This window comes from Lynx canadensis, chromosome B3 (assembly GCF_007474595.2).
Source record: "Lynx canadensis isolate LIC74 chromosome B3, mLynCan4.pri.v2, whole genome shotgun sequence".
NCBI lineage: Eukaryota > Metazoa > Chordata > Mammalia > Carnivora > Felidae > Lynx > Lynx canadensis.
This window is the reverse complement of record NC_044308.2, coordinates 59,622,963-59,645,205: the sequence shown is the minus strand read 5'-3', so window position 1 is coordinate 59,645,205 and position 22,243 is coordinate 59,622,963. Positions and strand designations below refer to the sequence as shown.

Below are 22,243 nucleotides of genomic sequence, written 5' to 3'. Positions count from 1 at the left end.
TACAGAAAGGTATGCATATGGATATTCATACTATCTTCACAAATAATTCTTGGGGCTCAAAGACTTTACCCTGAAATCCATCCTGGATCCAAGGTTAAGACTTCTAAGTCTTGGAACACATACAGGTTTATGGATGTTATAGACATATACAACAACAACAACAAAAAACTAATTAGCTAGATACTGACAGTAATAAAATGAAGGTCTTAGAGTCTTCAATTACACTGTGGGACAATTCCTACCCCAATCTCTACTTCATTGACCTCTAGTAGCGGACTAATCTACTTTTCCTTTTGTAAATGTACTTATTGATAGTATTGTAATTTCATATATAAAACACTGTGATACCAATAATGATAGATTTTGGAAATAGGAAACCTGAATATCCTGTCATCAAGGAGAACCTGGGAAAGTTGGCAAGCCTGAGACTGCAAAGGCTGAATCAGTCATTGAGTTTAGGGTATGCCAGTTCTCTCTTTTCTGTACAGGACCACAGGAAGCATGCTTCAAGCAGGAAAGAAAGAGGAACATGGTTTGGGCCACCAAAGCCTATTTAGGGCAGACAACCCCTAAAGAAAATATTTACCAATGAGGCTACACATCTCATACTGAGTCCAAAGTCTGATGGTAGATTAAAAACAAGTAAAAAAAAGTTTACCCAAGGATAGAAGTAGCTTTAATATTCAGCTAGTGGTCTGATTGGGGCAAATCAAAGAGGATAGACAGAAACAGAAGCAGGAGAAAAATAAGGTTTCCAGAGGCAGCCAAAGCAATCTTGAGAAAGAACAAAGCTGGAGGTATCACAATTCCAGATTTCAAGATACACTATAAAGCTGTAGTAATCAAAACAGTCCTGACACAAAAATAGATTCATAGATCAATGGAACAGAATAAAGACCCATGCTTATATGGTCAATTAATCTGTGACAAAGGAAGCAAGAATATACAATGGGGAAAAACATTCTCTTCAATAAATGGTGTTGAAAAAACTGGAAGGCTACCTGCAAAAGAAGGAAACTGGACCACTTTCTGACACCATACACATAAAACAAACTCAAAATGGATTAAGGACCTGAAGCCATAAAAATCCTAGAAGACAGTACAGGCAGTAATCTCTCTGACATTGGCCAAAGCGACATTTTTCTAGATATGTGTTCTGAGGCAAGGGAAACAAAAACAGAAATAAACTATTGGGACTATACCCAGATGAAAAGCTTTTGCACAACAAAGGAAACCATCAACAAAACAAAAAGGCAACCTACAAAATGGGAGAAGATATTTGCAAATGATAGATCCAGTAAAGGGTTAGTATCTAAAATACATAAAGAACTTCTACAACTTAACACCAAAACCCCCCAGATAATCCAATTTAAAAATGGGCAGAAGATCTGAATAGACATTTTTCCAAAGAAGACATACAGATGGCCAACAGGCACACACAAAGATGCTCAACATCACTAATCATCAGGGAAATGCAGATCAAAATCACAATGAGATATCACCTAACACCTGTCAGAAAGACTAGAATAAAAAAGACAAGGAATAACATATAATGCTGTATGTTAACTAACTGGAATTAAAATTAAAACTTTAAAAAAAAAAACAAGAAATAACAAGAGCTGGGAGGATATGGAAGAAAAGGAATCCCTGTACACTACTGATGAGAATGTAAATTGGTAGGGTCACTGCAGAAAATAGTATGGAGGCTCCTCAAAAAATTAAAAATAGAAATGCCATATAACCCAAAAATTCCACCACTGAGTATTTACCCAAAGAAAATGAAAATGCTAACTGGAAAGGACATAGGCATCCCTATGTTTATTGCAGCATTATTTACAATAGCCAAGATATGGAAACAGCCCAAGTGTCCATCAATAGATGAATGGATAAAGAAGATGTATATATACGCAATGGAATACTACTCAACCATTAAAAGTATGCAATTTTACCATTTGTGACAATATAGATGAACCTAGAGGGTATTATGCTAAGTGAAATAAGTCAGACAGAAAGACAAATATCACTGATTTCACATATGTGTGGAATCTAAGAAAAAAAATAAACAAATAAAAAACAGAATCAGACCTAAAATACAGAAAACAAACTGATGGTTGCCAGAGGGGAGGGAGCTGGGGGGGATGGGCAAAATGGGTGAAGGGGAGTAGAGAATATAGGCTTCCAGTTTAAGTCACAGGAATAAAAAGTACAGCAAAGGGAATATAGTCAGTGGCACTGTAACAGGGCTGTATGGTGACAGATGGTAGCTACACTGGTGATCATAGCATAACGTATAGACTTGTTGAACCACTGTTTTATAACATTGCATTATCCACTGTACTCAAAATAATAATAATATTATTTAAAAAAAGATTTCCAGGGGGCACAAAACCCATAAATACTCCAGGAGAGAGGTAAAAGGAGCAACGGCAAGGTGAATATAAGAGAATCTGAAATTCAGGGGAAGAACCCTTGGTGTCAGGAAGGGATGTTTCTTCTACATACAGAGTGCCAATTCAGCATTTAACCCAATGCTGAAATATGAATCTTTGCTTCAGTCCTATCCAAATAAAATAATAAAAGCCATGTTTGATTTTCATTATTTCCTGGAGGCAGGCTGAATAAGGAAAGGATTTTTCCATCACTGGTGTCTGGGGCCCTTATACTCCCTCTGATTGTCACCAGTATCTCCCCTTCCCTGCAATTACCCTAAGAACTCCTTGTGACTCCATTGTTCACACTGTTACCAAGGAAAATTAGTGATAGGCTAGATATTGTAAAGAAGAGATGGGAAACAGCAGCACCTCAACTTGAACTAACAGCCGAGAACAGACAACTTTCGAGAAAGGATATGTAGAAAGTAATACAAGATACTAGTTTCTTTGTGCCAACTTTTCTATATATCCATGTTTCCTCCCAAGTCATCTATAGTTGAGAAAGCTGTAGAGACAAAATGGGAATTGGAGGAGAATGAAGTTTCCATCCTTTCTTCCCCAAAGGACCTTCTGGGACACTATCTTTTAGGAGTCTCTCTAATGAAATAGAGGGGCATGGAGAACGGAGATAATGAGATAAAGAGATCCTCCCTTCACCTTGGAAACAACAGATGATACTGCTTCCCCTACTGGTTATTCCTGGTCTTTCAACCTTCATCTTCATTTCTCTCATGACACAGATGTCTCATTCATCAATCCCTCCATCCCTCTTGGCCTTTGTCCAGGCAGTTCCAAAAGGATTACTTACACCAAGGGGGCTTCTCAGAGCGCTGCCGGAGTTGTAGGGTAGGTGAATGCAGAGTACGGGGTGGGGAAAATGGGCTATCTGAGGCCTGGTTGCTGTGCATAGAGTCAAAGAGGGCTGGATAGAGTGGGGAGAGAGAAGGAAGGAAAAAATGAGTTTGAGGAAGAATCCAAGAACCACAGGTTCTCAACATAAGCCAAAACAAACTTACGCTTTCTCAGGCTGAAAAGTAGTGTTTCCTAGGGACGCTTCACACAAACCATTTTTAATATTTTAAACTTTATATTATGAATATTTTCATTTTCTGTTCCACCCTATCTCCCCATTTTTAAAAAAAGTTGTTGAAAGACTAGTACAATCCATACTGATACATTCATCTCCTATATTTACCACATCAATGTGTTAACATTTTGCCATACTTGTTTCACCCATTTCTTCACGCTGAAGTTCTTTTTTAAAAATGAGAGACATTATGAAACATTTCAGCTCTAAATTCATCAATATTCATCTCTAAAATATAAGGAATTTTTCCTACATAGCCACACACCATTAACAAACCTAATAAAATTTAATAGTAATACCCTAATATCATCTAATACCCAATTCATATTAAAATCTCCCTCAATTATTCCAAAAATGTCTTCTTTAGTAATACCCAAACATGAACCATGCATTACATTTTATTATGTCTCCAAAGTCTCTTTTGATCTGGAATATTATCCTCTCCCCCTCCCCTGCCACACACACCATTTATTTTCCTCACAGTGATTTTTTTAAAAAAACAGGTCAGTTGTCTCACAGAAGTATTGTTTCCCACATTCTGGATTTGTCTGATTGCTCCCTCATAGAATTGTTTAACTTGTTTCACTATTGCTTGTATTTCCTATAAACTGGAAGTTAGATATAAAAGGCTTGATTAGATTATTCAGTTTAAATAACTTTGGTAAGAATATTTTAAGAGGTAATCCGATGTACTTTATATCACATCATATTAGAGGCACATAATATCTCACTGTCCCACTAAGTAAAGCTAAGTTTACTAACTGGGTTTAAGTGGTAGCCACAAGATCTCACCATTGAAAAGTTTTCTTGTTCTGATTAGAGGTAATCCTTGGGCACCATGCAACTCAATCAACATTTCACTTAATTGTGCTAGTATCCATTAATGATCCTTAATTATTTAAATGGTGATTTTCTAGTTCTATCAATCCTCCAACATTTATTAGCTGGCATATTTTCTGTAAAGAAGAGCTTTCCCTGGGGCTATTTGATTACACTGAACTGCAGTTCTTACTGAAAAGGTAAAATAAGAGTTTATTTACTTCCAATTAGTTTTCAGAGAAAAGTAGTGAAAGTATTCTCCAATTGTGGCAGATGAGAATTATTTTATTTTTGCCCTCTTTTTAGTAGAATTACTTATTATTTATTATGAGCTTGTAGATTTTTATATATTCAGTGTACTTTAAATTATTTTTAAATGCTAAAATGTGGGGTGTCTGGGTGGCTCAGTCGGTTAAGCACCCAACTTTGGCTCGGGTCATGATCTCTAGGTTCATGGGTTCAAGCCCCGCATCAGGCTCTGTGCTGACAGCTCAGAGCCTGGAGCCTACTTTGGATTCTGTGTCTCCCTCTCTCTCTGCCTGCCCTTTGCCTCTCTCTCTCTCAAAAATAAATAAACATTACAAATTTTTTTAAATGCTAAAATGTTCTGATTCTGGTCAGTAGGAGCCTCTTCAGGGCTTGATCACTTCCTTGCTTTTGTTATAACATGACTCAGGACCACCTTGTAATTTCCTTGTTCTAGACCATGCATTCTCAACAAAATTGGTTCTGGTGAGGGTGAAAAAAATCTTAGCTATTCTGCTGGTTTGTGGTCCATCACATGGTCACAGACCATAAACACATATGTATTGTATATTTGTGGTATTAAAATTCCATGTGGTGGGGGCTACAAGGGGAAAAACTAAAAGACTCTGGGGATGGAGTATGAACATTGGATTTCTTTTCACTTATTTAGGTCTTCTTTAATTTATTCAGCAATGTTTTGTAGTCTACCGTGCAGAAGTCTTTAAACTTCTTGGTTAAATTTGCACCCAGGTATTTTTTTCTTTCAGATGTTATTATAACTGGTATTGTTTTCTTAATTTCCTTTTTGGATTGTTCATTGCTGTTTACAGAAACACAATAAATTTTTGTGAGTTTATCTTGTACCCTGCAACTGGGCTGAATTTGTTCATTAGTTTTGGAAAGTTTTTTTTGAGGATTCTTTGCTTTTTTTCTATATAGGGCCATATCCTCTGCAAATAGGTTTAATTTCTCCCTTTCCAATTTCAATTCCTTTTTTTTTTCTTGCCTAATTACTCTGCCTAAAATTTTCAGGACAATGTTGAGCAGTGGTGAATGTGGGCATCTTTGTCTTATTCTTGAATGTAGGGGAAAAACTTTTAGTCTTTTGCCATTGAGTATGATGTGTGTTATTGGTTGTTCATAAAGGCCCTTGATCATGTTGAGGAAGTTTCCTTCCATTCCTAGTTTGCTGAGTGTTTTTTTCATGAAAGGGTATTGGATTTTATCAAACGCTTTTCTATGTCAATGGAGATGATTGTGAGTTTTTCCCTTTGTTCTTTTATTTTTTAAAAGATTTAATTTTTTAACTTGTAAAAATAATGATAGAACAATTTTTTAAGTTTATTTATTTATTTTGAGAGAAAGCATGCACACACATGGGGAAGGGGCAGAGAGAGAGAGAGAGAGAGAGAGAGAGAGAGAGAATGAATCCCAAGCAGGCTCTGCTCAGTGTGGAGACTGACTTGGGCTCAATCACATGACCGTGAGATCATGACCTGAGCAGATATCAAGAGTTTGATGCTTAACTGACTGAGCCACCCAGGTGCCCCTTTTAATTTTTAAATATTTTTATTTTTATTTTAGAGAGAGAGACAGTGCATGCAAGCAGGGGAGAGGGGCAAGTTGGGGGGGGGGGGTGGAGACAGAATGAGAAAGAGAGAGAGAGAGAGAGAGAGAGAGAGAGAGAGACTCTATGCTCAGCACAGAGCCCAAAGCAGGGCTCAATCCCATGACCCTGGGATCATGACATGAGCTGAAATCAAGAGAGGAACACTCAACCAACTAAGCCACCCAGGTGCCCCTCTTTTTGTTCTTTTAATGTAGTGTATTACATTACACTGACTGATTTTCTTATGTTGAATCATACTTGCATTTTTTTTTTCACTCTTGCATTCTTGAGGTAAATCTCATTTAGCCAACTTGCTGTTGGATTTGGTTTGCTAGTATTTGGTTGAGAATTTTTGCTTCTCTATTTATAAGGGATATTGGTCTGTAGTTTAATTTTCTTATGGTGTCTTTATCTGGCTTTGGTATCAAGGTAATGACGGCTTCATAGAAAGTATTTTCTCCTATTCTATTTTTTGGAAGAGTGTGAAAAGTATTAGAGTTAATTCTTATTAACTATTTGGTAGATTTCACCAGTGTAGCTATCTTGTCTTGGACTTTTCTTTCTTGAAAAGTTTTTCTACTGATTCAGTCTTTTTCTCTCTTACAGGTTATGTTCAGATTTTCCATTTCTTCTTGGGTCAGTTTATATAGTTTCTGTGTTTCTAGGAATTTGTTCATTTCATCTAGGTTATCTAACTCATTGGCATATAATTATTCATAGTGCTCTCTTATAATCCTTTTTATTTCTGTAAAGTCAGCAGCCATGTCCCCAGTTTTATTCCTGATTTTGGTTATTTCCATCGACACTTGATTTGTCTTAGTCTAGTTAAAAGTTTGTCAATTATGTTAATTTTTTTCAAAGAATCAACTTTTGGTTTTGTTGATTCTTTCTGTTTTCTATTCCTTCCTTCTTTTGTCTTTGTTCTAATCTTCACTATTTATTTTCTTCTACTAGCCTTGGGTTTAGTTCCTTAAAGTATAAAATTAGGTTTTTGGTTTACCATCTTTCTTGTGTTCAAATGTAAGTGTTTACAGGTATAAATTTCACTCCTAGTACTGATTTTGCTGCATTCCGTAATTTCTGGAATGCTGCATTTTCACTTTCATTCATCTCAAAGTATATTCTAACTTCCCTTGTGATTTCTTCTTTGACGCATAGGTTAAGAATATGTTTAATTTCAGGGTGCCTGCGTGGCTCAGTCACGATCTTGAGGTTTGTGAGTTTGAGCCCCCATCAGGCTCTGTACTGACAGCTCAGAGCCTGGAGCCTGCTTCAATTCTGTGTGTCCCTCTCTCTCATCCTCCCCCCACCCTTTATCTCTCTCTGTAAAAAATAAACATTAAAAAAACCAAATGTTTAATTTCTCCATATTTGTGAATTTTCCAGTTTTCTTTCTATTAATGATTTCTAGCGCCATTCCAGTGTGGTTAGAGAGGATATTTGGTATGATTTCAATTTTTTTTTTAATTTTTTTTAATGTTAATTTATTTTTGAGACAGAGAGAGACACAGCATGAGCAGGGAAGGGGCAGAGAGAGAGGGAGACACAGAATGTGAAGCAGGCTCCAGGCTCTGAGCTGTCAGCACAGAGCCCGACGCGGGGCTCGAACTCACAAACTGTGAGATCATGACCTGAGCCGAAGTCGGATGCTTAACCGACTGAGCCACCCAGGCGCCCCTGATTTCAATTTTTTTAAATTTATTTTTTTGTGTCCTAGCATATGGTCTATCCTGTAGAATATTCCATGAGCACTTAAGAAGAATCTCTATTTGTTGGTGATGGAATGTTCTATATGTCTGTTAAGTTTAGCTGGTTTATAGCAGTATTGAAGCTGTTTCCCTACTGATCTTCTGTCTGGTTGTTTTATCTATTATTAAAGGTGAGATATTACACTATTATCATAGAACTATCTCTCCCTTCAATTCTGTCAATGTTTGCTTCATATATTTGGTGACTCTGTTGTTTGGTGAGTATATGTTTATAATTTTTGTTGTGTTCTTGATGAACTGACCTTTTTATCAACATACAGTGACCTTCTCTGTCTCTTATAACAATTTTTTATTGAGAGACCATTTTGTCTGACATTGGTATAGCTACCCTGGCTCTCATTTCGTTATTATTTGCATGGGATATCTTTTTCTATCCTTTCACTTTCAACCTGTTTGCATCTTTGGATCTAAAGTGAATTTTGTGTAGATAGCATATAGTTGAATGACTTTCTAAAAAACCCATTTTGTTAATCTCTGCCTTTTAATTGGAGAGTTTTATTCATGTACATTTAAAGTAATTACTGATAAGGAAGAGCTTAATTCTGCCATTTCACTATTTGTTTCTATACAGCTTATACTTTATTTTTTTCCTCCTTTGCTCCATTACTATCATCTTTGGGTTTAATTGATTTTATGTAGTGTACCATTTTGATTCCCTTCTCATTTCCTTTTCTGTATATTTTCTAGATATTTTCTTAGTGATCACCGAGGAGCTTACAATTAACATTCTAAATTTATAACAATCTTGTTTGAATTGATGACAATTTAGCTTCAATAACATACAAAAACTTTGCTCCTATAAAGCTCAGCCCTCACCTTATGTTGTTACTGTCACAAATTATATCTTTATTTATTATATGCCCATTAATACAGACTTGTGATGATTGTTTTATTCATTTATGTTAAGTTATATATGACACAAAAAGAGAAGTTACAAACCAAAAATACAGTAATGCTGACTTTTATATTTACCAATGTAGTTACCTTTATTTTGGTATGGTATCAAGTCACTATCTAGTGTCCTTTTATGTCAGCCTCAAAGGCTACTTTTAGCATTTCTCAGAAGGTGTTAATTTCTCTTTCATTTCTGAACAGTTTTGCTAGATAAATAATTATTGGTTGACATTTTTTTTTCTTTTAGCACTTTAAATATGTCATTCTACTGCTTTCTGGCCTCTGTGATTTCTGATGAGAAATTGGTTGTTAATCTTACTAAAGATCCCTTGTATGTGACAAGTTGCTTTTTTCTTACTACTTTCAAGATGTTCTGTGTCTTTTGACAATTTGATTATAATGTATCTCAGTGGATTTTTTTTTATGTTTATTTTTGAGAGAGAGAGACAGAGGTGAATGGGAGAGGGGCAGAGAGAGAAAGAGGCACAGAATCCAAAGCAGGCTCCAGACTCTGAGCCGTCAGCACAGAGCCCGATGCAGGGCTCAAACCCACGAACCATGAGATAATGACTTGAACCAAAGTCGAGCACTTAATTGACTCAGGTCAATTGACCCAGGTGCCCCTAAGTGTGGATATCTTTGAATTTATCCTTCGTGGTGTCTGAATTATTTGGATGTATAGATTTGTGTCTTTATCACATTTGAGAAGTCTTCAGAGCCATTATTCAAATATTTTTTCTGCCTCTCTCTCTTTCTGGGACTCCCACTATGAATATGTTGGTATCCTTGATGGTATCCCACAAATATCTTTGGCTCTGTTAATTTTTTTCATTCTTTTTTCTTTCTCCTTCTCAAAATGGACACTTTCAAATGACTTATCTTTATTTTGCTGACTCTTTCTTCTGCATGCTCATATCTTCTAAGAAACCCTCTAGTGAGTTTTGCGTTTGTTATACTTTTCAGTCCCAGAATTTCTGCTTGGTTCCTTTTTATATTTTCTATCTCTTTAATGATATTCTGTATTTGCTGAGACATTCTCCTGATGTCCTTTAGTTCTTTGTCCATGGTTTCCCTTAGCTCATTAACCATATTTAAGATAGCTGATTTAAAATATTTGTCCTAGTGAGTGCTTCCTCAGGGACTGTTTCCATTAATTTCTTCTGTGAATGGATCATATTGTCTTGTATCTTTGCATAGTGTATAATGTTTTGTTGAAAACTGGACATTTTGAATGATGCATTAACTCTGAATATCAGATTATTCCCCCTCCTTAAGGTTTGTTTTCATTGTTTGCTGTAGGCTGTGGCTGTTTAGTGATTTTTCTAAACTCTTCTTGTGAAGTCTGTCTTCTTTATCATATGTAGTCTCTGAAGTCTCTGTTCCTTTAGCTTGTTTCACAACTAGTGTTCTGACAAGGATTTCCTTGAATGCCAAGAACCAAAAGAAGGGGAGGGGAAGATGGGGGGAAAGGAGAAGGGAGGGAAGGGGAGTTCTCTCAGCCTTTACAGATTGGTTCTGTGTTGAGGTATTCCTTCAACAGTTAGCAAAACTGTTTACAACTCCCCCTTGGTCTTCACTTCTTGCTTGTGCCAAGTACAGAGTTCAACCAGAGGTAAAATCTTAGGGTCATCTTGTGTGTTTTCTGCACATGCGTCCCTCCCTAGGCATGCAAATGGCTTCTAAATTCCCCAGCATATGTGGGTGCCTTTGAATGCTTTAATTTTCCAAAAAAATTCTCTCCCTAAGTCTTTACCCCAGGCTTTCAGTACACTTATTGTTTGCCTCAATTATAATTTTTGCCCCAGGAAGCAGCATGTTATTCATATGCCTTACACTGTTTTCAAGGAACACTCTCCGCTACTTTACTGCCCTGATTCAGGTCCAAGTTAAGTGAAACAAAGGTAAGTACCCTGTGACAGTTCTTTAGGTTAGACAAGTTAGAATAGATAAATTAGAATAGACAAACACAATTCTTTGAGAATAAAGTCTGTTCTCTCTTTGGAACCAGGGACCAGAGCCCCACACTGAGAACATGGCCTGCCGTCTTTAAGACTGATGCCAAAGTTGGGGAGAGGGTGGGATAAGAGACAGTAAAATGATGGGAAGCTTTCTCCCATTCTTAGGTTGCCTCTTTCTCAATTGACCATTTTCCTGGTTGCTGCAAACTTTTGATTATTTTCCAGAGTTCTGACAAAGCTGATTCTGATAGTTTTTGCTTGATTTTTTGGTGCTTCTATGAAAAGACAAGCCCTTGGAACAACCTATTAATTAATTTTTACATTTAGATTTCTGAACCAGGAGTATATATACAGCATGAAGTATGGATTCAATTTTAATTTTTGTCAAATGACTACTCAGTTGTGCCGACTTCATTTATTAAAATGTCTATCTTTCCCCCAGTATTTTGAAATACTAACTTCATCTGTTTGTATATTTTCTATTCTGTTGATTGGTCTCTCTGTCCATTCACGTACAATACAACAGTGTTTTCATAATAGAAGTTTTATAGAATGTTGTGAGATCTGATAGGGCTAGTAACTTTTCACTACTCTTCTTTTCGAGGTTTTCTTTGGCTACTCTTGCTTATTTTTCAATGACAACTTCAGAATCAATTTGTCTGACTTTAGAAAAACAGCAGCATTTTTATTGGAATTATGTTAAATTTATAAATTAACTTGGGAAGTTATGATGTTGAATTGGCCTATGCAATTAAACAATTTTTCAAGTCTACTTTTGTGTCTTTTTACAGTGCCTATATTTTTAATTTATTATTCATGTTCTAGGAAGCACAGGGGCAGAGACAGAGACAGACGTACAAGATAAGAGTATTCTCCATACCTGCAGATGCCTGTGCTTGGGCATCAGTGTGGCGCTGGCAGACGCTACTCAGGAATTCACTCACTTGACGCAGGGAAAGGGCATTATGCAGTGTTTCCAGAGGGTATATGGTAGGCACCATGGAACACCCTTCAAATCCTGTTAGAAAAGAGATGGGCAAAGTCAATGTTATTCCTGCCAGATATACCCCAATTGTCCAAGGAAGCATGGAGAGTCCCTGAGAGCCATCAGGAGAGTCCGTGGCTTTTGGAGATGGGGTATCCAAGATTCTCAAGAGTGGGAACTCTTTAGAGCCCATAAAGGAGTCTGTTTCTCACTTCCAGATTTCCTAAAAAGTCTACCTGCTAAGACCTCCAAGTGAATCGAATCATCTCTGATCCTACCTATGGAGAGCCTGCAATGACCCATGGAAAAATCAACAGAATTCCAATAGGGTAAGTACCTACATTGCTCCTGCTCTTTCTAGGGGAATAAAACAAAAGTCCAGAGGTAATGGTGAAATTGTAGGTCTAAATGAGGTAGGGAGGTCATGGAGCTGGGAAGAAATAGCAGGTTTCAGGGATCATGTAAAGAGAACTGGATTAAAGAGGAGGGCATGGAATCTGAGGAGGGGTTCATGCAGATTTAGGATATGGGTAGAAAGACTAGCTGAAAGCTAGTCTGGAAGCAAGCTGGAGTGCATGCAATACACATGAAGCTCAGCCCAGGAAAACCACATGCATGAACAGGCTGGGGGATGGAAGTTCTTTCTTGGTCATTTCCATCACATCAAAGCTTCTCCCTTCTGCTCTCACTGGAAAACCCCAGAAGACTTGCTAGAATTTCTCTAGTCCATCAGGAAAATGAGGCAAACCCCTAGGAAAAAGAATAAATACTGATTCTCTGTGCTGAACCCAACAATTCCAAGGTAAGTTCCCCAGTCTGGGTTGGGTGAAGTGTAAACCTAAATTTGGAACCTTAATCCCAGGGCCTCTTGATGAAAAAAAAAAAAAAAAGTCCCCATTAGAGGATCAAGAACACACATCCCAAGTACTTTTTTCAGCCCCCAATATTTCCTATGTCTCTTTACAATTCCTTAAAGAAACTAAGAGTAGGCACAACAACACCTATGTAAGACATAGCCTCTTGTTCCCTAATGACTAAAATCTGTAACTCAAAAAGATTACACCTGACCATCTTCTAAGCTCTGGCCCTTGTGTGCTTCAAAGATTCGATTAAGACATTTGTGCCTCGATTTTCCCCTGTACTCTAGTGGCAGGAGCATAGAAGTATATAGTCTTTAGCTCCTCAGAGGGGCTAGAAAAATATTTAGATTTGAAGATGGTGGTAGCTGAGGGTTATAGACACAAGAGCAGATTCCAGGGCAAGAGACTATTCCTATACTGAATAGAGTTGGGAATGGGTAACATTAGGAGGCAGTGAGAAAGGAGAACAGGAAGGGGATGAGCAGCCAATGCTACAGCTACCAGGCAGTCTGGCCCCAATCCCATCCAAGCAACTAAATGCAAGTCACATAACCTTAGGGTAAACAGGAGAAAGGAATAGGTGGACTCTCCTGCCAGAAGTGCAATAAGCAAAGCAGTCAGTCCCAGCCAGGGTAACGGCAGCAGCCAGCTTGTTGGCAGGGGGTACCGTAGAGGCACTCGGGGTCATCCTGGCCTGAGCGCAGCCAGTTCCGGAAGAGGCGCAGGTGGTAGGAGCACTGGTGCAGGTGATGCGCCAGCGTGGCATCCAAGGAGACTGGCCGGCCCCCTGGACAGTCAGAGGAAAAACTGCGCAGCAACCGGACCACAGGGTGCTGGTCATCCAGCAGCTCTGGAGGGGATGGGGGGGACCACGGCAGGAAGCACAAAGATAAAGAAAGAGAAGAGGGAGAGACAATGAGGGGGGCACTGAATGGCACAAGCATTACTAGGAAGTGGGACCACTCAACTCCAAGGTGAGCTAAGAGAGAAGGAGAGATGGTCAGAACCACTGGGTATCTCTTGCAGGGAAGAAGAGTCGGCATCACATGGAACCTAAAAGAAGGGGCTAGTGAAACCTCATCATACAGCAAGGCCCTCCCCTCTCTCACTGAGGATAAATTAAGTCAGTGCTTACAGAGAGCAGTCACATCATTCTAGATGGGGGTAAGCTGGCAGTTTTGTGGCTGGAAGTCTTGATTAGAGCTCCAGTGTCCCTGGTCATCCCTGAACAAATGATCCCTGAACATCCCTACTTAGGCCCTGCTTCACAGACAAATGTATTTATAAAGTTGGTATAGAGATGCAAAGATTGAAAGTCACTTAGAGAAGAGTATCAAAAATGGTAGAGGGAATCAAGATAGAGTTTGAAGCTAAAAAGGCTCAGGCCAGGCCTCTGGACCAGACTCTAAAATAGCCACAAACAGGGAAGGTATTAGATAGGTGGCTAAGGAGATTGGCAGAACACCAGGTATAGAGGTCCTTTTAAACAGAGTATGTAAAAAACGGAATCCGTAAGTGAAAATGATGATATTGACTAATCAGCCTTTACTCTTACCCAAATATGCAGATATTTAAGAAATAATTGCATAAATCTCAGGATTCAGGAGACACTGTATCTATTAAATAAGCCAAAAAAAAGTTAGATAATTTTATATTTTCTTCCCACTGCTGTCTAACTTTGGTCAGCTGGTGAGTGGAAAAGCTTCAATCCTGAACCACTTACAATTTTAGCTGCGTGGCAAACTTTGTAGATATACGCAATTCAAATGCAAAAGGTTGAAGGCAGTGAAAGGCATGTAGAAAGGGGCATAGGAGGAGCAATAAGGAAAGGATCCTAGGAGAAAGGTATGCTGTCTTAAGACCTGATGGTATAGACAAGTTATGTTAGGGTAGCTAAAGAACTCCCAGACCAGAAGTGGTTCCACAGAGTGATCTTATGAGACTATGGTTTCCAGAGACATTATTATGGATGTCAGGAGAGGTTTCAGCTCTATCCAGGCACTAAGTGTATCCTACAAGAAATGGGCTTGGTAAATCCAATGGGTACACTCTAACATTCTGGATAAGGGTAAACTAGTCTCTTTCCCACTATATTAGTTTACTTTAGTGAGTTCAGCATGCAGTTTAGTAATGGGCCATACTTGTATACTCAACGTAGTCACAGGATGTGACAGAAGCATATCAGGAACAGAGGCAGGGATGGGCTGACAGATGTTCTCCTGCTAAAGTGAGATACTGCCTTGCCTCCTTGCCAAAGCTAGGTCAGGTTTTCCAGCTGCTATTTCAAAGACAGACCTCATGGCAAGGAAATGGTAATGATGGGACAGTAGGTTGGCATATTGTTGTGACTAATCTGCATAAACAATTGTAGACAGAGCATCCACTCTGTAATTGCTGGGTCAGTGATGCAAGATTTGACCATGGGGTAGAGCCCTCATGTTGTCCAGAGGGACAACTTAAATCTAGATAATCTTCAGTAAGAGATGTAATAGCTCCAAATTTCTCCAACAGGTAGATCCCAGATTCTGGTATCTGAGGCACTTTAGCCTCCAAACTCAAGTACAAGAAGAGGGCCAGAAGGTCTCTGAGGAAGTGTGCAGGGTGTCAAAGGAGATCCTGAATTTTCTCTCCTGCACCATATCTGAATTGTCCAGGTCTTTCTTCTGCTCTTCCTTCAGGAGAATTAATTCTTCTCTTCTTCAACTGGTGAGGCTGCTAACGAAGGCTTCAGGGAACTAGAGATATATAGGTTTGAGGATCTGTTTTATGAATTTGGATCTTTTCTCATAAAGCCTAAGAACTAGGCTAAATCAGTGATTTAGCTCTGATTTCAGGGGCCCAATTTCCTGGTACTATATTCTATACTCTAAGTAACACATCTCATAAGTCCAAGTCCCAAGTTGTGGGGTTGGGTTGGTGCATGAGGTTCTACTCTGGAGATGATTGTGACACATGAAGGCCAGAAGAATTTGGAGCTAAATGTGAAGGCACAGCGATGCCACTCTAAAAGGGGAGCTCCTGTCACAGGCACAAATGGGAGCCAGGGTGGGGGTGGGGTTATAAACCGAGCAAGTATAGGCTAGTCAACCTAGGGAGATTTCAGCAGTGCCTAGTGGAGAAGTATGGCCTGACTGGGCTAAAATCTAGCAGCTGCGACTGGCTATGGAGGTTTTTCCAGCCAGGAAGCCAGGCTAATTTTGCCTCCTTTGCAGAGTCTTAGTTCTCGGACAGAAGAAAATCATATATAAAGAAACCGGATTTACCTTGAAAACAAGGTACAAGGCAGAGAGAAACGAGGAATATGAAGGATAAAACAGGGAGTGAGTCCTGGGTTTCCCTGCCATGCCCTACAAAGAGACCACAGCTCTTCAATTTTTGGTTTACACAGATCTCTAAACTCTCCCACCTTAGTATGACCAGACCAGTTCTTCAATATTCTTGAAGTATTATTCCTTCCTAAGTCCCCCAGAATTCCCAGGTCACATCTCAACCTTCACTTCAAGCTTATCTGAGATAGCAGTGTCTTAGGCTGGGGCTAAAGGGAAACTGTGTAGTAACTCGTGTTATATAACCCAAGGTACAATCCCTTTTCCTTTACCTACTACCTCCTACTCCTTTCTTTCTCTCTTTATCCCAAATCGGTCTGGGCTCCTGTTTTCTAGGCCAACGCCCTAGGTTAGTAGTAACATAAAGCAAATGTCAGGAGCACAAGAGCCACATAAAGTACACACAATGATAGGAGATAGGAATATGGTGATGGAAAACTGTAAACTCAAGACCTTATGGGTATGCTTGGGAGCTGGGAACTGCAGCAACATTGCTCCAAAAGAGAAACAAATTAGTCATTCACTCCAACAAGGAGTTGGAGAAAAAAACAGGAACACCAAACTTATAAGCTGAGGAGTAGGGGGAACAAAAAGAGATGGGGATAATACAGGAAATACTATTCTCTTCCTAAGAAGGAGAACCATTGTCATGTTTGTACAAAGCCCAGCAGTCATGTGATGGGAAAGGGAGAGGTTTAATTAATGTTTTGGTGATGATGCTGAAAAAAGTGACAGAACAGTGATGATGGTGACCATGGATGTAAATCCCTGAGTTGCCACACGGATAGAGCAGCCAGGCTGCAGCCAAGAGTAAAGTTTGTCACAACAAGGAGTATGTCCCAAGAGGGACACTGGTGGGTGGTTCAGAGACACCAGGTTGTCAACACAGTGGAAGACAGAGGCAGAGTCAGTGTCAGAACTCAGAGGTTAAGTGTCTGGAGGTGACATGATGAGGGGGAATGACATTGAGTCAGAAGCAAACGTACCGTTAGTCGGATGCTTTGCAAACGACACAGAAAATCGTTTTACGGCCGGGACAAACAAGAGCTCTGGGGAGAAAAGACATCATGGGGATTATACCCACCCCTGCCCCCACCCTCTGCTCTGGAATTTGCCCACAATATACTCTGTTCTTTACAGTTAGTATATGATCTGTTCCCACCCCACCCCCTAGATTCCTGACTACTACCTTTTGATCTTCTCCTTTGGTATAATCTCCTTGTAGGAATCTGTGTGTCATTTCTACCACAGTACGACCCCACAAACAACCCTAATTTCACCACAACATTCTCTTTCTGGTCATTTGGAAATAAAACCTGTGTAAAAACTTTCCTCCCTTCCCCCAATCTCTTTCCATATCATCTTTCCTGCCTTGACTGAGCAACTTCCCCATCCCTGATTTCCTAGATTTTAATTAAGATTCCACTGCATTCTTCCTGACCACGGATCATCCTCCTTGGTCCTTGCTCCTATAGGCCAGAATCCAGGAAAGAATATAAAGGTGAAATAAATTGATGTAGCAGGGCTGTATGTGGGAGATTATGAAGGGATAAGCATAAATAAGTAGTATTTGTATGGTGAGAGGGAATGCAAATGGAGGGGTGCATGGGGTCTTGGTTCCTTCTCCCGTCTATAATTGATGAAGAAAACTTGCTATAAGGCCAGAGTCAGTGCCACTTTAAGTATGAATAGTTCTTGAGCTGTGTCTGCGCTGGGGGACAAGTGAAAAAAAGAGTTGCCCCCCAAACCCACCCACATACCATCTCGGTGCTTGAGACTGGCAGGTGGTAGCTTTTTGCCATGGCTGCGGGCGTAGTCCTGAAGATTCGGAGCGCTGGAGGAGCCACCCAGCACTGTGGTGCTGAACAGCCCTGTGCACTGTGAGCCTGCAAGGCCGGGAGTGCATTAGTAGCCACACAAAGCTGCAATTACCACACAGAAGTACACATAACTTCACATGACAACATCAAGACACATACATATAGCTACTCAGAGCCACCACCATGTGGCCACTTCTCATAACCACAAACAGATTTCACTATTGTCCATAGTTGCACTGGGCAAGCAAGGTAGGGATTCTGCCAAAGATCTATATACTAGATACAAGAGGCCTCTACAAATACAATGTTAGTCATATTAGGGGACTCAAAGCTACTGAAAGGCATAGACTGTTTTCCAGGTGCCTCTTAGGAATGCTAAAAGAATAGGTAGATCTCTCTAGATCTCCCTAGATTTAATTCAGTGCTCCTTACCCTGGATATAGAGTTTGAAGAATTGAGAAATATAATACTTTATAGACTTACAAGGAAAGAACTTTGATTGAAACTAGAGACTAGGTTTTGAGCACTCAGCCCAAATTTCAAGTTCATGTAAGTTTCAATCCCTCCTAAGTTTTTCATCCAACATTCCCTTCCTTCTATCTCTCTTCAGGCCTTTTTTACGTTTCCCAAGAAAAGAAGTACGAGACTCACTGAATTTTTAAAGCTGGAAGGGACTTAAAGATTATCCAGTACAATCTCTTCATGTTAGAGGTGAAGAAACTGAGAGTCAAAAGGGATCTCATTTACTCAAGGTCATATAGTTTGTTAGGAGCTAAGCTAGACTAGAGTCCAGGTCTCCTGATTCTGAAGATCAGTTGTGTTCAGTTAGAAAAGACATAATTATTTTTTTCATCAAGAAGAAACAGAGCATTGTTTCTGAAGTGAAGATGGACACAAATTAAAGGCATGTGAAGAGTCAGGTGACTGCATGCAGAACATGCCTACTGTGTGCTGAGGACCCTATTAAGAACGAGGACCTGATAAACACGAAACAATGAAAAAGCCATGTTTTTCTGATCTCAAACATTTATTGTCTCATAAGCCCTATCTCAAAGCCAGATGCCTACACACATCAGTTCAAAGAAAGCAAAGGGAACTCTACTGCCAGAGGAGTAAATAAAACTTAAAAAATCTCTGAAGCAAATAAACCAGTCAATGTTCCAGATATTATTGAGAGTAGGGTTGAGACTCCAAAGTCCCCTCTCCTACTGTAGCTCACAAGGACAGAGTGGGAGGAAAGAGACAAGATTGACCCCTAAGTTTCAGGAGTTGCATCTCTCCTTCCAAATCCATCTTAGCCAAGGCCTTGGCTTTGGCTTGGGAACTTAATATAGCAGAGATGGATAGAATGGAAAGGAGGTCAGCTTCCTTTGAGCCCACAAAGAAGGTGTCATGGTTTCAGGGGTCCCAGCATTTCAAAGCTACCATAAAAATCAAGAAGCTTAGATGGCTAATAATCTCTGTCCTGGAATTCAAGATTGCTGCTCTATGCAGCACCTTCTCCTACTTTTCATGTGTAAACAGGCTCTAGAATGGGGCTCAAATAAAGCTTGTTAAATATGTCTACTTTTCTTCACAGAAACTGAAACTAGCAGACTTTATCCCAGACCACCCGAGCTTTGTTCTATATTTACTTCCTCCCCTAATAATTTTCTGGTGCCGTCCTGCCAATCTTGCCCTGTCCAGTCCTTGGATCATCTCAGAGGGTAGTGTCTAGGTTACCACCACCCTTGTTCTTGACAGCACTCCTACTCAACTGGGCCTGACACACCTATCCTCATTTTCAGCCTACTTGAAACCTATTCGTTACTGAAACTTCTAGGAAGAGAAGTCTGTGTCACAGATCCATCAATTTGCCATTTATTTTCCAGGCCCCAAACCATCTACCTCATCTCAGGGATCTAGAAGGCAACCTACTTCCATAAAACTAGCCAGGAAAGTTACCAAAACCTTTCTCCCCCTTGCTGGTCCAAATGCTGATTATGTTTAGGCCAAGAAATTGCCAAGGACAAAATTAACAGAAAAATGAAAGGAGCTAAATGGAGTGAATAATAGGACAAGATAGAAAGAGCCCGAGAACCAAGTCCAGACGCCACACAATTGTCTCTAACTGCCAGTTTACTTACTGGCTCACAAGACACTGTATTCAAAGATAGCCCCTCCCAAGGACCACTCCCCGCTCCCAAAGAATACAATACCCTCTGAGGCTTGGTCCTTCCTGCAGTCTGTGTTCTTAGGAAAGGTTGAATGATGTTCTCCACCCCTCTCCAGGAATCAAAAAAATCAAGAGACATTCCCTCAAAGTCCTGAGAGAAGCCTCTGCCACTACACCAGTCTCAGATTTGTCCCTCAATTTTCAGGAAGGAAGGAAAAAAAATTACAGGATTAGGAGAGGATGAAAGAGCCATGGAGGTAGGAGGGGCCTAAGCAGGGATACAATAAACATAGGTCTCAGAGGAAGACATGGCACAAGTTGTCCAAATGAGGAATATGACACTTATGAGGAGGTCACAAGTACATCTATTTATAGTTTTGTCTCTGGTAACTCTGAAGTATCAGAGTCTCCATGGCCCCTTAAGGTTGGGGCTAGACTGGGAGGACAGATAAGGAATGAGAGGGGAAGCCAGAAAAAAGTCCTTCAGCCAGAGAAATGGGAGTTGGTATAAAAAAACAAAAGACAAACACCTTCCTGGAATGGAAACAATCATCTGGATTCAAAGTTCACACCTAAACATGGCTTCTCCCAATTCATCCTCCCTAGCCCCAGCCGACAATTCCACAGACTGAAATGACCCCAACACCCATGACTAAGGTTTCCCACAATAAAACCCTGAGGAACAGACAGACACACCTCCCCAACAACAACAGGTGAGATGCTGGAAGACCATACCTAGGCCACTCTGCTTCATCTCCGTTGGTGGCCGTGCAGATGAAAAGAGCCGGTAGCCACCAGGCCTCGAGGATGAAGTCTCAGAAAGCACCTGGAGAAAAAGGACTCTGTATTACCATTTTGGCACCTCAACCAAGAAGTCTAAAACCCTGGTCCTGAATTCCTGCCCCTATAAAGCCAAGCAATGTCAGAAAGTCTGGAAGAATAAAAGATTTTTATGGGGGAAGAAGAATGAAAAGGGAATGAAGAATGTACTTCGCAGAGGGAACTGTACAGGGAATCCCATACCAGAAGGCACTTGTATTTCCAAGATGCCTGTCCCCATTGCCCTTCTATCCCAAATCTGAGAAATCATTATTCAACTATTTTCAGTTCTCAGCAGAGCAGTATTCCTTAATCTTATCTATCCCTCCATGGGACTCAGAAAGCCAATCACAATAGCTGAGTAACAATAAGAAATAAAGTCTGGCTACCCTCTCTTCTTTCCGTGGGACAACTGTGGTTATGGCAACCACACTCACTTTCTTATCTGAACCAAGAGGCCCTCCCCTCCATGTCTGGAGATGTGAAACAGATTTCTAAAAAGGCTACGAGGGCCTAATCACACAAACCCCAACATACACACCCTCTAACACCCAGATAATGTTCTGAGTCCCTAGGTCCCAAAAGGCAAAGTTAGAGGCAGGAAAGGAAGATGAAGTAGGGAGGGACACCTGTGTGCAGGATGCCAGGTGAGTGGTGGACACAGCCCGGGGCTGTAGGCCGATGGCTGGGGAAGGCCGGGGGAGGTCTCCTGACCTCCTGCGGCGCCGTCCCCGCAAGGGGATCAGGTCCAGGTTCCCCGTGCACTGCATGTTCATGACCTGCAATCAGACCGGGTGGAAAGCCGGTCACGGCTCCTTTAACTCCCAGGCTCCCAAAAGCCCCAGTGAGGCAGAGCTAGTTATAGACCTGGAGAGGATCATTACCTAGGGCACAGCTGCTATGAAGGTCACAGATCTATATTCTAAAACTGTCCAAAAATATGAGATGACAAGAGCAGAAGAAGGGATGGGGGAAGGGTTGTAGTCAATAAGGATAAAACTACCAATGCCTATACCTATAGAATAAGGAGAGGAAATATTAATATTAAAAGGCTGTGTGACCAAGGAGTAAAGAGACGATTTTCTTACAAAACTGAGGAACATATCTTGGGCTACCATCATCCTGGATAAGCCATGGTATAAGTAACACTAGGAACTCAAAGGAAGGAATGTGGTTACAACAGGAAGCTTCCCTATAGTCCTGAAAGAAAAAAGCCAACTCCTCAAGTCTGAGAGATGATACACAGAGGGCTCTACTTTGCCCATGTCTCTTGACTGCTTAAACCAGAAAAGTGGGGGTTAAGCACAACAGTGCCAGAGAGACTGGCAGACGATGTGAATGGGGAAGACATTCAGATGTGGAAAAGCATTTTATTGATGGAAGATAATACATCATTCTGTCTATTTGATCTAGTCACATGAGTCTGCAGGGTACTAGTATATTATGGATACTAAGTTAACTTAT

General features: G+C 40.2%; 1 protein-coding gene across 15 annotated transcripts in view; it reads right to left on the bottom strand.

Moving 5' to 3' along the window:
• The window catches only part of PPIP5K1 (diphosphoinositol pentakisphosphate kinase 1), a 43,131-nt gene that overhangs the window by 2,808 nt on the left and 18,080 nt on the right, over positions 1–22,243 (bottom strand). For 5 of the 15 annotated variants that reach the window (XM_030318323.1, XM_032593649.1, XM_030318322.2 and 2 more), the window contains 6 exons: positions 21,409–21,558; positions 20,696–20,786; positions 17,746–17,871; positions 16,972–17,034; positions 11,695–11,832; positions 3,241–3,354 (listed from right to left, as the gene is read on the bottom strand). In XM_030318323.1, coding sequence (XP_030174183.1) covers positions 3,241–3,354; positions 11,695–11,832; positions 16,972–17,034; positions 17,746–17,871; positions 20,696–20,786; positions 21,409–21,558 — 682 coding nt within the window. Of the gene's footprint in view, positions 1–3,240; positions 3,355–11,694; positions 11,833–13,326; positions 13,510–16,971; positions 17,035–17,745; positions 17,872–20,695; positions 20,787–21,408; positions 21,559–22,243 lie in introns of all 15 variants that reach the window. The other 10 variants (XM_032593656.1, XM_032593657.1, XM_030318337.1 and 7 more) reach the window with 7 other exon arrangements.